This window comes from Octopus bimaculoides, chromosome 6 (assembly GCF_046866305.1).
Source record: "Octopus bimaculoides isolate indiv1 chromosome 6, ASM4686630v1, whole genome shotgun sequence".
Lineage (NCBI taxonomy): Eukaryota > Metazoa > Mollusca > Cephalopoda > Octopoda > Octopodidae > Octopus > Octopus bimaculoides.
Window position 1 is genome coordinate 57,525,612 of NC_142933.1, and position 15,000 is coordinate 57,540,611.

Below are 15,000 nucleotides of genomic sequence, written 5' to 3' on the forward strand. Positions count from 1 at the left end.
CTTTTAACCTCCAACCCTACTTCTCATTGAACCACCTATGACTTCCTCTTCCATAATCCACTTCTGTTTCCTTCATCATTCTCCAACTGATATTCACAATTAACAACACATCCACCCATGTCTATGATTTCACTGCATTCATTTCAATCTCCATTTCTAACCATCAGTCACTCTCCTTTCACACACTTGTGATCTTACCTACCCATCCTTCCTGATCCTCTGTCCCTGTTCTCTCTTATATTCACTTTCTTGGACCTTGAGGGTTGCCCAGATACCTCATTACCATTTTTTTCCTCTTTCCAGCTGTGATAGCCATGTATTTCCCCTACAGCAAGGTTCCTGTCCCTATCCCTCTACCATGCTTTAGCTTCTCAATACTTGACATAAAGCCACTTCCTTAAATATTACACTCCCACTTAGTAGTACTGAGAAGTCTTTTCTTGCAAGTTACTTCGTGACCTCACTAGTGCTAGTGCCATGATAAAAAACACCCAAGTGATTGATGTAAGTCCATCCAGCCAGCCAATCCATTCTAAAGCAGATGTTGGATCTCAGTGTAGTCTACTAACTTAGAGATACTGTCAAACTGTCGAATCCATGTATGGAAAATGAATGTTAAACAATGATGATGATTATGATGATGGTGTGTGTGTGTGTGTGTGTGTGTGTGTGTGTGTGTGTGTGTGTGTGTGTGTGTGTGTGTGTGTATGTGCAGGCATTGCAGTGTAGTTAATAAGTTCGCTTCAACCATGGGGTTTTGAGACAGGAGGTGATTTGGATATAAATAGTCAAGTGTGTGTATTTATAACATAAAGACAGATAAAATCTGTTAGCAGTTAATATTGTAGCTGTAACAGAGTGCAACCAAAAGATGTGTATTGGAATATGCAGCTTGAAATTTCCTTTAGAAGATGGTAGCAAAACCGAGCAACCCAGAAAGTTATTCAACACCGTCATTAACTGTTGTAGACAAAACAAAAGTACTTTACTGAAATGTTAATAGATTTAAAGGAAACTGACAACTGATCAAACTAAATCACAAGTGTGGTATTTTATTACACAGTTGCCCTTTTTATTTTTATTTTTTTTTGCCATGAAATAAATATCAGAAAAATGTGTGCAACTCTCCTCCAATACAACAATGCACTATGTCTATTAAAATAACAGTCATTTATAAGATATCAGATTAGTATAACATACACACTATCAAAATAACAAACAAACCAAAAGCAATGACTGCATAGAGAAAGAGCAAAAGGAAGAATTAAATTAGATATCACACCATGCTCATTATAAAAGTAAACTATTTTTGTTACTGAAACTGTAACACAACACTAAAATAGTTAATAGGTTACAGTGATGATGAATTACAACTGAATAAAGAAGTTTTTAAAAAATCACATTAGAAGCTAAGTTGATTGACTCATCCTCATAAAAGTCTGAGTCAGACTCAGCGAGTGCCACAGCAGGACAAGAATTCTCTTCACTGGAGGCTATATGTGTTGTTGGTTTTGACTCGGTAGATTCACTAGAATGCTCCAAACCAAAATCATTGGATTCCAAAGAACATCCAGAATCCATATCACTTGATTTCATTGAGCATTTAGTGTTTGAGTCCTGTGGGATGAAAATAAAGTTATCAAAAATATAATATTCAGTAATGCCTATGTATAAACATAATATTCCAAACAATAAGCATTTAACAGTATTTAGTTCTGATGTTAAAATTATGTTTCTTAATATTACTTTGATTCATCAAAAGATACAGATAGCAATAGCATATCACTATTGTTGGTAAGATAATTTACAATAATTTACAAACAGACAAGCAATGAAATTGAAACCTAGATGAAAGACAAATCAATCATTCACACAAAAATAAATTCAGTGAAGTTTTGTCATCAAAGAAGCTACAAAAGATACTTAAGAAACAGTGTGTGTGTGTGTGTGTGTGCGTGTGCGCAGATGTACAATATTTATATATCAATATATATCCAGTACATATAAGACACATACACATATATACACACATGAATACATACAATACATATAGAAATATATCGATATATCTAATAAATATATTAAAGATTAATACATACATTTACACATACATCTATATGTAGCATACATCAATAGGTATGTAATATACATCTATTTATCCACCTATATATACTGGGTCATCCCATAAATAAGGTGGTTTTTTCAATTGCATAAGCCAGAGGGCGATGGGATAAATTACTTGCATCAACTTGCTATAAAAGCAGGTAGTAATCTTACCTTGTACTTGTTCTTAGTGCAAGCTTTGAAGAGTGCAGTTCAATTTTAACAGTTATTTTTTCAAAGTTATAATGGAAGTGACAAAGGAGCGTATTAGGCATATTTTGCTTTATGAGTTCAATAAAGGCAACAACACAATGAAAAGTGCAAGGAATAATTAATGCAGTATATGGGGATTGGACAATAAGTATAAGCCAATGTCAACGGTGGTTCCAGAAATTCCGAGCAGAAAAATATAGCCTAGAAGATGAGTCTCATCCTGGAAGATCTGTAGAGCTCGACAAGGATGTCCTGCAAACCCTGATGGAACAAAATCCCGTTAAAACTGTTGAGGAACTAGTAGAGAAGCTTGGATTTGGTCATTCAACCATTCGTCGACACCTGCATGCCATTGGAAAAATCAGCAAATTGGGTCAATGGGTTCATCACAAACTTTCTGAGTCTAATTATGCACAGAGAGTGAATGTGTGCTCTTCTTTGCTGTTATGCCTCACAAATAAACCCTTTTTTTGGACTGAATACTGACTGGTAACAATTGGGTTCTCTATAAAAATGTCAAGCACTGAAGACAGTGGGTAGGGAAAGGAGAAACACCAGCACCCCAGGCTAAAGGTCTTCACTCATGTAAGGTGTTATCTGTTTGGTGGGATATGAAAGGTTAGCATACTTCAAACTTTTAAACCCAAACCAAACAATAACAAAGGAGACCTACTGTGAGCAGCTTAAGTCAGCACTAGAAGAAAAACGACCATCTTTGGTTTGAAGATGAAAGGTGTTCTTTCATCAGGATAATGCTCAGCCACATACAGCAAGGGTGACATTCCAGAGGCTGGAACAGTCTGAATGGGAAACAATGCCCCACACACCATATTTGCAGACATTGCCCCATCTGATTATCATTTATTCCACTGTCTTCAAAATAATTTGGATAGAAGAAATATGAATTCTGTAGATGAGGTCAGAACACTACTGGAGGAGTATTTTTCATCACAGATAAATTAATTTTGGTAGAGGGGCCTTGCAAGTGTACTAGATAGATGGAAGAACATTGTAGAAAATAAAGGAGAGTACAGTTTAGATAAACAAAGTTCTTTTTTAATCTTAATTTTGAAAAATAAAAGAAGTATAAAAAAAATCCATTATTCATGGGATGACCCAATAATATATATAAATGAATTCTATTGGCGTTTTAACTTTGGAGTGTTTGTGTGTTATAAAGTCCAGAATGCTAGGTATCAGCTATCAGATACTATTATACAACTGAAATCAATTGCTTTACTGATGATATATCTGAAAACCTGTAGACACTAGTAGAATTTATATAAGTATTGACAAGGATAATAGAGTGAGCAATTCATCTTATCGCATAATTCTACAAGTGCTTCATCAACATTGAGCAATAAAATTAATTGCTCACTATTCTTTTTGTTAATATATATTGTGTATGGTTGAATGCACCCATCTAGATGTAAGCTTTGGGTTATTAGAGGGACAACATGGCTTTTCAATCAGGCTCTATATCTACAAACACACAAAAACATACAAAAATATCCATATATACTTCTCTACATATGTACTGTACAATATTCACACAAACACACTGTCCCTCTCTGTATGTATGTGTGTGTCTGTGTGTATGTATTAGTACATATACATCTACATGCATATATAGTAAAACAAAATCAAAGGACTAGTGGTTGCCTACCTTGGCAAGACTTGTATTATTTGGAGAAAGCAACAGAAACAGTAGAGTGAAATTCCTCACGGTAATTCCACTGCACTCTTTCTGCACTTTCTCATACATTATACATGCACACCAAATATACATACACACACACACATATATATATATATATTCTTTTGTTCTTTAACTTGTTTCGGTCATTTAACTGTGGCCATGCTGGAGCACTACCTTTAAGGGTATTTTAGTTGAAGAAATTTACTCCATGACTTATTCAAAACATACAAAAATATCCATGTATACTTCTCTACATATGTACTGTACAATATTCACATAAACACACACATACATACTGTACCTCTCTGTATATATATATATATATATATACACATTTTATGATTCCATACTGTTACTGTTTATCTCTTGCTCAGTGATTTAATATAACTTATCTCTCTCTCTTTATGAGATCAGCAACAGTGTGTCGCTAGAAAAAGGATATAGTATTTTGCGAGTGGAATGAGTTCTTTATCACTAGCCAGTGACTAACATACACTGAAGACAGGTAACCACTCAGAAACCCAGGTTTGTGTGTATCACGTAAGGCTAGAGATGGGAACAATGACCTCCCTCACAAATGCTAATCGGACACAGACTGCGTGTTGTTGGCCAGCTAGAGAAGATATCTTCCTGAAGCTAAAAACAACAGTAACACAGTCCTCGATAGGTCCGCCACATTTAGTTGGCAAATGTATTATATATATATATATATATATATATATATATATATATATATATATATATATATATTATTATTATCATTATTATTATTTAAAGGTCACAACACATGTATTAAAGCACTACTAATAGTTTCATATATTGAGAGAACTCAAACCTTCTTCAGGCCCCTGAAGAATATGTTTGAGTTCTTTCAACATATGAAACTATTAGTAGCACTCTAATACATGAATTGTGACCTTTAAATAATATTCACCTCTCACAAGATGGAGTACTTTTTTTGTTGAATTTTCTATCATGGATCAATACATTATATATATATATATACACACACACACACATATTTATGTGTGTGTGTGTGTGTATTAGTACCAGTGTTGTCAACTTAAAATCAGAAATTTATGCTAAATTTCAGTATAAAAAATACCAGAGAAAAACTAAAAAATACTAAATATGACAAAAAATGCTAAAGACTAATTATATCAAAAATCTTGATTTTTATTTACATTTTTATTTACTTTCTTTAATTATATTCAGCATTCAGAAATAATTTCTTGAAATTCACTGATTTGATCACTTTCAGCTGCAGTGCCTAGGTCTTGACTTCTGTATACATTCAAGGTCCCAATCTTGTTAATTATGTTTTGGAATATCAAAGTTTTTGCAACATTTGCCATATCTTTTCCGGCCATATTTTATAGACAGTATTGATCTAAGCACAGGAAGATGCATTTTGTTTTTCAATTTTGATTTGATTACACCCATACTGCTGAACAACTGTTCAACTTCAGCATTTGAGTTTGGCAATATCAATAGATTGATAGATTAATATAGATTAATGGCAAAATTTGCAACATCTCTAAAAGGATTTCCTCCAGCAGCATCTTTATATTCCAAGACTTCCAGTCAGAATGCCCCAGTATTAGATGTATTTGTCCACTTAACTAAATGAATGCTATTAAACTGAATTTAAATTGGAGCAACTTTTTCTTCATTTATATGCATTGCTTCAAAGACAGGTAAAATTGGCTCTTTGAAATGCTGCAAAATATTCTCTACTGAAAAACATTTGATATTCCTCAGTATATTAATATTTCCTGGCAAACGGTGTTGTGCTCTTTTGTGAATATTATTTTCTTCGGTGGTGGTTACAATCTTCTTAATCATTTCTGCTATCTTTCTCTTGAACCTGTAGTCTAAATTTGATTTAGGATCCAGAAATTTTTCAATAGAAGCATCCGGATCAAGAGGATCAATTCTACATGTTGGCAACACTATCATATTAGCAACAGATTTGATCAAATTTGAAAGATCTTCAAGTAATTTTGTTTTGTCAACAGTGTTTGATTCAAATAGTTTATTCACTTCCTCTTTTACTTGTTTCAGTCATTTGACTGTGGCCATGCTGGAGCACCGCATTTAGTCGAGCAAATCGACCCCAGGACTTATTCTTTGTAAACCTAGTACTTATTCTATTGGTCTCTTTTGTCAAACCACTAAGTTATGGGGACGTAAACACACCAGCATCGGTTGTCAAGCGATGTTGGGAGGACAAACACAGACACACAAACATACATATACATATATATATATATATATATACATATATATATATATATATACATATATATACATATATATACGACGGGCTTCTTTCAGCTTCCGTCTACCAAATCCACTCACAAAGCTTTGGTCGGCCCGAGGCTATAGTAGAAGACACTCGCCCAAGGTGCCACGCAGTGGGACTGAACCCAAAACCATGTGGTTCGTAAGCAAGCTACTTACCACACAGCCACTCCTGAACGTGTTTTAAAATTGGATGCAAAAATAAAAGGTAAAGTTCATTTCTAGAATCACAAAACATTTCATGTAACGTTTGTGCTGTAAAGCACTTTTCTTTTGGAAGTGAGTTTGCAATTCAAACCATTGGCTTAAAATTCTATTTACCTCTGGTTCTATTGACAACTACCTAGTTGTACAAGAATTCACAATCTTCAAAGGCTCTTAATCATTGATAGCAAGGTAAAGTCTTGTTGAAGAATGAGAAGACCATTTATAGGTTTCGGATACTAAAAATTCTAAATTTATGGGCAAGCATTCAGCACAAGTGTGGGATACTGCCAACTGTAAAGAATGACATACACATCTAGATAGAAGTAATGATGGAACTTCTTTTAATTTCTGGGAAACACCATTATTGACTCATATCATTACTCTAGCATTGTCGGTTCCTATAGCCAGTAAATTTTTTATATCTAATTTCTTTTTCACTAATTCAATTTTTAAAGCATCTACAATGCCCTCTGCATCTCATGTTTCTAAAGATACCATACTGAGATATGTATATACCACTTTTTTGTGAGTGTCACTATAATATATGATAACAATTCCTAACAACTTATTTATCGCTATATCATTGGATGCCTCTAATAACAAGCTAAATTTTCTATCTCTTCTATCAAAAATCAAATCTCCATCAAAATATGGAGCTAGAACATTTCTCACAATATTTGCACATTTTGTACGATGCAACTTCACTTTGGATGTAATATCACCATCAGACATATAATTCTTACATAACTCTATTAAGTGATCACAGATATTAAATGATGAGTGGTAACAAATAAACATTGCTAAATTTGCTTCAAGCATAGATGTCCTATCATTTTGGGTTTTAATAAAATTGGTAAGCAGAATCATTTGCTGTGGAGTTGATGCTTTATGTTTTTTTGCTTCACAGTGGCTTACTGAAAGAGAATATTTTACTAACATATTACATCTACAATATCTGCAATGTGCTTTAGATTGGTCACTAGGTACTTCACGCAACCACTTAGTAAACGCTGGCATCTTAAGCCATTCCTTTCAGAATTTTTGCTGGCACAACTTTGTTTTTTCTTTGCTCATTATAATGTAGTTGGAAGCAAGAAAATAAAATTTTGACTAATATAAAATTGAAAACACAACTTAGCAGTTTGCCGCTAACAATTCTTTCATTCATCATTAGCAATTTGTTTGCTGTTTACAAATTCTTGAGGTGAAGAATACTGATTCAGGATGCAGAGTGGCCAACCTATAAATGGAAAAGTAAAATCTGCAAGAATCCTAAAACTGTGTTCTGATATAAACCTGAGAATATCATATTTCGCTTCCAATCTTACATTCAATATCTATTGGTAAAACCACAATTATAACTACAATACTTGAAAAAAAAAGTAAGTAGAAATATAAAGGGGGAGACACCACCCACCCTGTACTTCTATACTATATAATCCAAAACAAGTATGAAAACACACAGGCCTATTTTAAATCAGTCAACCTGTCATGATAAAAACTCATCACTACAGAATAAAGCATTGTTAGGACAAATTTCCATGCTTTCATTCTTTGCAACATATTTACATTATTGTGTAATGAGTTCAGGTGCTGATACAAAGTCATCTTCTCTCCCTCTCCCACCAGCACCACTCTGTATCCAAGCCGGTGGGGTAGGGCTGGAAAAGTTCATAACTTGATAAACTTTCATTTGAAGTTTCAAGAAAGTGGAAGAAAAATTCAACAATAGCCCATAGTACTAAAATTTGGCTATAAGATACATTAATGAAAGTAGAAAAGGAGGAAAAAGAAAAAGGGTAACTATTGCGGAAATGTCATGATCAGAGAAAAATACTAATAAAAATGCTAAATAAAATTTTAAACTTATTTTCCCTGCTAAATGCTAGATTCAAAAATTTTCTGCTAAATGCTGAAAAAAAAAAATGCTAGATCTAGCATAAAATATGCTAAATTAGCAACCCTACATCTACATATATACATCTACATATATACATCTATATATACATCTACATATATACATCTACATATATCAGATAAAACAAAACCAAAGGACTAGTGGTTGCCTACTTTGGAAAAGACTTGTATTATTTGGAGAAAGCAAAAGAAACAGTACAGTGAAATTCCTCATGGTAATTCCACTGCACTCTTTCTGCCACTTTTTCGAACAGTGTACACACACACATACACACTATATATATTAGTTCTATACTTAAGAGATGAGGAATTATGTACATTATTTACATTTGATAGATATTTGTCTTCATTTTGTTTGTTGTTAAACACAATGTTTTGGCTGATATACCCTCCAGCCTTCACTAGGTGTCTTGGGGAAATTTCAAACCTGGGTTCTCATCTCTAAGGTATTTTTCAATATTATTACTATTATTATTATTCAGGTCACTGCCTAGAATGGAACTCAGAATCTTGGGGTTGGTAGCCCGTGCTCTTAACCACTACGCCATATGCCCATGAGAGGATGAATCCAATAAACTGTCTACAGTCTGTCTACCCTATGTGAAAGGCCCTCTTTGAAAAGATACAAAAGATATGCAGCCCATATGACATCAGGACAGTATTCAAGAGTAATACGACACTTCGCAAATATCTCCTTCAGGTAAAACCACCAATAAAAGAGAATATGACCAAAAACTATGTGTACTCCATCCCATGCAGCTGTGGTAGGTTATACAAAGGCAAAACATGCTGCTCCCTCAAAATAAGGGTAGAAGAACATCGCAAAGCTATGACACGAGAAGATATTGATGAATCGGGTATAGCTGATCATGTATGGAAAAATGGAGACCACCTCCCCCTGTGGGATGAAGTTAAAATAATAGACAGAGAACACCACTGGAAAATACCTAAACTAAAAGAAGCAGCACATATGCTAAGACACAACAACTTCCTAAGAAGACAGAGTACAGATATGAATAGCATATGGGAACTGGTATTAAGGAAAGATAGGAAAATATTGGATTTATAAGCCCTAAAATTCACTCTATAATTGCCCATGGGCATATGGCGTAGTGGTTAAGAGTGCAGGCTACCAACCCCAAGATTCCGAGTTCGATTCCAGGCAGTAACCTGAATAATAATAATAATAACATTGAAAAATACCTTTGGAATGAGAACCAAAAAAGAAAAACAGCCCATGGGCATATGGCATAGTGGTTAAGAGCACGGGCTACCAATCCCAAGATCGATTCCAGGCAGTGACCTGAATATTAAAATTTTAATTTACTAAACTTGCTGAAAAAAATGCTAGATCTAGCATAAAATATGCCAAATTGGCAACCCTACATATATATGTATGTATTTATAGATTTATACCAAAATTTGGCAAAAATATTGTATCTGTTATCAAACGTAGCAAAATACTCACAAGTGAGTTTTTGTATGTATATCGATTTAAATAAGAGCCAAATCTGATCCATTGTAAAGACTTTATTATGACCTATGATCATTTCGATGCAATGTCTAGATCGATTCATGCATATTATAATATATGGAATATTGTATCTCTTCAGGGTCGTATTAATTTAAAGCAGACAGTAAAAATAGATAACAACTTTGTCTTCTTACGGTTTCAACACCGATATGCTATACGGTTGCATTACATCTCGTGTCTTTTCAACTTGTTTATTTACATGTAATTATAGGTCAACTATGAATGTTGTCTATAAATGTTGTCTATTTTTACTGTCTGCTTTGTATTAATACGACCCTGAAGAGATACAATATTCCATATTTTATAATATGCATGAATCGATCTGGATATTGCATCGAAATGCTCATAGGTCATGATAAAGTCTTTACAATGGATCAGACTTTGGCTCTTATTTAAATCGATATATATACATATATATATATATATATATATATATATACATATAGTAATTATAATAATAACAATAACATCGAAAAATACCTTAGGAATGAGAATCCAGGTTTGAAATTTCCCAAGACATCTGATGAAGGCTGGAGGGTATATCAGCCAAAATGTTGTGTTAACAACAAACAAAATGAGGACAAATATCCGTCAAATGTAAATAATGTACACTATATATAAATATATATATATATATATATATATATATATATATATATATATATATACATATATATATTCTTTTACTTGTTTCAGTCAGTTAACAGTGGCTGTGCTAGAGCACTCCCTTTAAGGGATTTTTAGTTGAAGAAATTGACTCCATGACTTATTCTTTGTAAGCCTAGTACTTGTGTCTTTTGCCAAACTGCCAAGTTGTGGGAACGTATACACACCAACATCAGCTGTCAAGCGATGGTGGAGAGACAGACACAGACATGCACACACAAATATATATATATATATATATATATATATATATGAAGAAACTCAAATCCTAAGTGGCATCCCCCAGTGAACTGTTCTGGGGCCATTACTTTTCACAATAGCCCTCTTAGACAAACCCATGCTCACTCAGACAGCCACTGTCACTAGCTATGACAATGATACAAAATTATCACAGGCAATAAAAAATCCAGGATGATGTTGCAAGCTTACAGTGGGACCTGAATTCAATATACAAGCAGGCTGAAATAAACAACATGCAGTTTAATGTGGGAAAATTTCAAGCACTGCACTATCAACTTATCTATGCACAATCAGGAACTGAAGGCACTACAATCCCAGAGTCGCGCACAGTGAAAGACTTGGGGGATCAGTATGTGCAATGATAGATCGTTTTATATGCACATTACCAAGATGGCAGCAAAGTGCAGACAACTGGCAGGATGAATACAGAGGTTCTTCAAGACAAGACACCAAGAAACTATGTTGACCTTGTGGAGAACCTTTGTTCTCAGCCACCTGGACAACTACTCTCAGGTATGGTCACCACATAGTGCCAAACTAACAGCAGAGCTTGAAGTAGTCCAATTCCACTACACTAAAAAGACTGAAACAGTGCAGCAGATGAGTTACAGGGATAGTCTGAAAAAACTGCAACTTTACTCCCTGCTGTGAAGGCGCGAGAGATATGTGATAATCTACATATGGAAAATTCTAGAAGGGCTAGTACCTAATTTCAGTATTGAGTGCTATACTGGCTGCTATTGTATTGTACCAAAGGTATCATCCAGGTGCTGCTATAGTCTAGGGTTCAAAAACCTACAGCTCTTCAATGTCCTGCCACAAAAATTAAGAAATATGCATAAGGTGGAAACAGATGTCTTCAAAAAGGAACTAGACATCCTCCTCTTCACAATACCGGATGAAACAATAGCCCGATATGAGGTGCAGACGAGGTCAGCAGAATCAAACTCTCTTATACACCAAATGGGCCAACAGCTGAGACAAAGATACATACAGGAATTGTGATGTAAAAAACCACCGACTGAGGAAGTGAGAAAGACCATGATGAGAAAGACCAGTATGCCGGCTGAAAATTAGGTCCACATTGAAGCTAATAAAAACAAGCTAACTCACGGTGTAGAAAGTTCAGTAAAATAAATTTAGTTGCAAGTGAAGTCTTAGCTGAGATGGCGGGTACAAGTTCTCAAAGTGGTGAGGGGATTAATTATAGTGGGTTAAGTACTAATGCCATCTGTATTCTAAATTAGGTTCATAGTTGAAAGAATTAGCTTTATTAAAGGGCATGAGGAGGTTATATTAATAAATATATATATTACGTATTTAGTAACTATGGGTGGGGGATGGAATTTAAACTCGGATGTGTTGGTGAAGGGATATTACTTTTGGATCACCTATAAGGGACCCAGGTGTGTAATATTATTAAACTAGCGTTAATTTATGCCCTCATTTAAAATCGAGAATTTCTGCGGTGAAGGGCTCTGGGTGCTATTTGTGGGGATGGTGCATAGGGTCTCTAATGCTATTTATACTTAGCCAGTCAGGTTTCAATTAAGGTTGCTGTAAACCCGTATTTAAATTGCAATTACCATCTAGGTAGTTGATAGAGTAATTTACATTTTAATGGAGAGGCCAAATCTATTGAAAAACTTGTACAGTTTAGTAACATGAACAATACATACATATATATATATATATATACATACACATACATACACACACATATATATATATGTGTATGGATATGTATGTGTATTTTTATTTTTTAATTTTTTTTATTTATGTGTTTCAGCCAAGTGGCTGCAGTCATGCTGGTGCACCACCGTGATTTTCACGTTCCTTGCATGGCTCTTCTCGCCCACCTGACATGGTCCAATCAAGAGTTTTGATGGCACATCTGGTGTATAAGAGAATTTGACATAGCTGCCCTAAACTGCGTCTCATTACGAGCCATTGGTTCGTCTGGTATCGTGGAGAGGAAAGCGTCAAGTTTTGTCTTGAAGACCTCCGCATCCATGTCTTGCATGTCTCTCAAATGTTTTGGCAGGGCATTGAAGAGCTGAGGTCCTCTGAAACCGAGGCTGCTGCAGTATCTCGTTCTTATGTGAGATGCAGTGGACGGTACCTTTGGCACCATGCAGTGGCGACCCGTGCGGGCATTCCTGTAGTACTTGATACCAAAGTTTGGCACCAGTCCTTCCAGTATTTTCCATATGTATATTATTACATATCTCTCCCGCCTGCGCTCCAGGGAGTAGAGACCTCGTGCCTTCAGTCGCTCCCTGTAGTTCATCTGTTGGACTGTGGCGATCTTTTTTGTATAGTGCCGCTGAATTGCCTCGAGTTCTGCTATCCGCCTAACACTGTGTGGTGACCACAACTGAGAGCAATAGTCTAGGCGGCTCAGAACAAATGTCTTCCATAGAGTCAACATGACTTTTTGATCCCTTGTATGGAATGTCCTCAGTATCCACCCTGCCAGTTGTCTGCACTTTGCTGTCAACTTGACAATGTGCATGTGAAATGAGGCATCACTACACATGTTGATGCCCAGATTTCTTACTGTTTGTGGTTCTGGGATTGCAGTACCTCCAGGCCCTGTGTATGCCAGTTGGGAGGTACTTGTGGTCTTGTAGCGCAGTACTTGAAATTTTTTTGCATTGAACTGCATATTATTTTGCTCTGCCCACTCATATATTGCATTTAGGTCATTCTGCAGGCTTACAATATCATCAGGATTCTTTATTGCCTGAGATATCTTTGTGTCATCAGCATAGCTAGTAACAGTGGCTCTCCGAGTGACCGTGGGCATGTCCAGAAGGGCCACTATGAACAGTAGTGGCCCCAGAACAGTTCCTTGTGGAACACCGCTCAATATTTGTGTTTCCCTAGATAGTTCTCCATTGGCTGCAACTGTCTGACTTCTACCATTCAGGAAGTCATGCAGCCACTCTCCTAATTTACCAGCTATGCCATGGTTTCGCAGCTCGTGACATATCAAGCCATGATCAACTTTGTCAAAGGCCTTTGCAAAGTCGAGATATATCACATCAACATTTGAATGGTCAAGTAGCTGCTTCAGGACCCAGTCATAATGCTGCAAGAGCTGCGTGAGGCAGCTTCTACCTGGACGGAAACCATGCTGGGTCTCATTCAGCAAGTCATTTTCTTCTAGGAACGCAATCAATCTCCTTCTGACAATTCGTTCCATGACTTTGTTAATATGTGAAGTCAGAGAGATGGGCCTGTAGTTCGCAGCCTCTGCTCTGCTTCCACCTTTATGGATAGGACATATGGTGCCTTCCTTCAGCTTTTTGGGAAGTTTACCATTTGCAAGGAAACTCTGGAAGAGTATCCAGAGTGGTCCTGCTAGTTCTTGTTTACACGACTTTAAGAGGACAGCTGGGAAACCATCGGGGCCAGTTGCCGAATTTGAGCTCATTTCATTTATGGCAGCTATCACATTTTCCTCTTCAATGTCGATGTAGGTAATGGATGCAGTCTTTTTCTGCTGAGTGCTATTGTCAAAGAAATCAGCTGGGTTCTTAATCTGCATGTGACTCAGAGGAGAAGTGAAGACACTCTTGAATTGTGTACAGAGCACTTCACTTATCCATGTGGGATCTGCAGTCAGTGAGCCATTAGGCAGGAATAGGGGTCCTATCTTATACTGCACCGTAGCAGTCTCCTTTACAAATCTATAGAAAGCCTTGGGGTTTGTTTTTATGCTTTCTACTGCTCTCTTCTCCTTCTCTGCTCTCTCCTTTTCATGGGAGAGTTTAATTTTGTTTCCTATTTCTAATAGTGTTAGTTTTAATTTAGCCCTTTTCCTATCCTCCGGTTCTCTATTTAACTGGTTTGAGACCTTTGTTCTGTGTCTCATAAGGATTTTCCTGTCTCTAGGAATTCTATTGGCATGTTTGCTGGTCTTTCTATATGGCACGTATTTGGTGCATATGTCTTGTATGGTTGACATAAAATGACTTAGTTTGAGGTCATTGTCTTGTATAGAAAGGCTGTCATGCCAGTTTTGATTTCGAATCTCTCTGCGAATTGACTTCCAGTCCGCCCTGTGGAAATTCAGGTTGGATATTGCTTGAGTCCTCCTGGTGGGGTGGGT

At 35.9% G+C, this 15,000-nt stretch overlaps 1 protein-coding gene across 2 annotated transcripts in view; it reads right to left on the reverse strand.

Annotated features, from left to right (window-relative positions):
- Nucleotides 1-15,000, reverse strand: part of LOC106878752 (ras association domain-containing protein 5) — a 247,897-nt gene that overhangs the window by 215,488 nt on the left and 17,409 nt on the right. Inside the window, exon 1 of one of the 2 annotated variants that reach the window (XM_089353950.1) lies at nt 1,402-1,635. The exons of the other annotated variant lie outside the window; for it this stretch is intronic. Within the exon in view, the coding sequence (XP_089210076.1) occupies nt 1,402-1,596 (195 nt within the window). The 5' untranslated portion in view covers nt 1,597-1,635. Of the gene's footprint in view, nt 1-1,401; nt 1,636-15,000 lie in introns of those variants that run through there. 2 annotated transcript variants of the gene reach the window in all.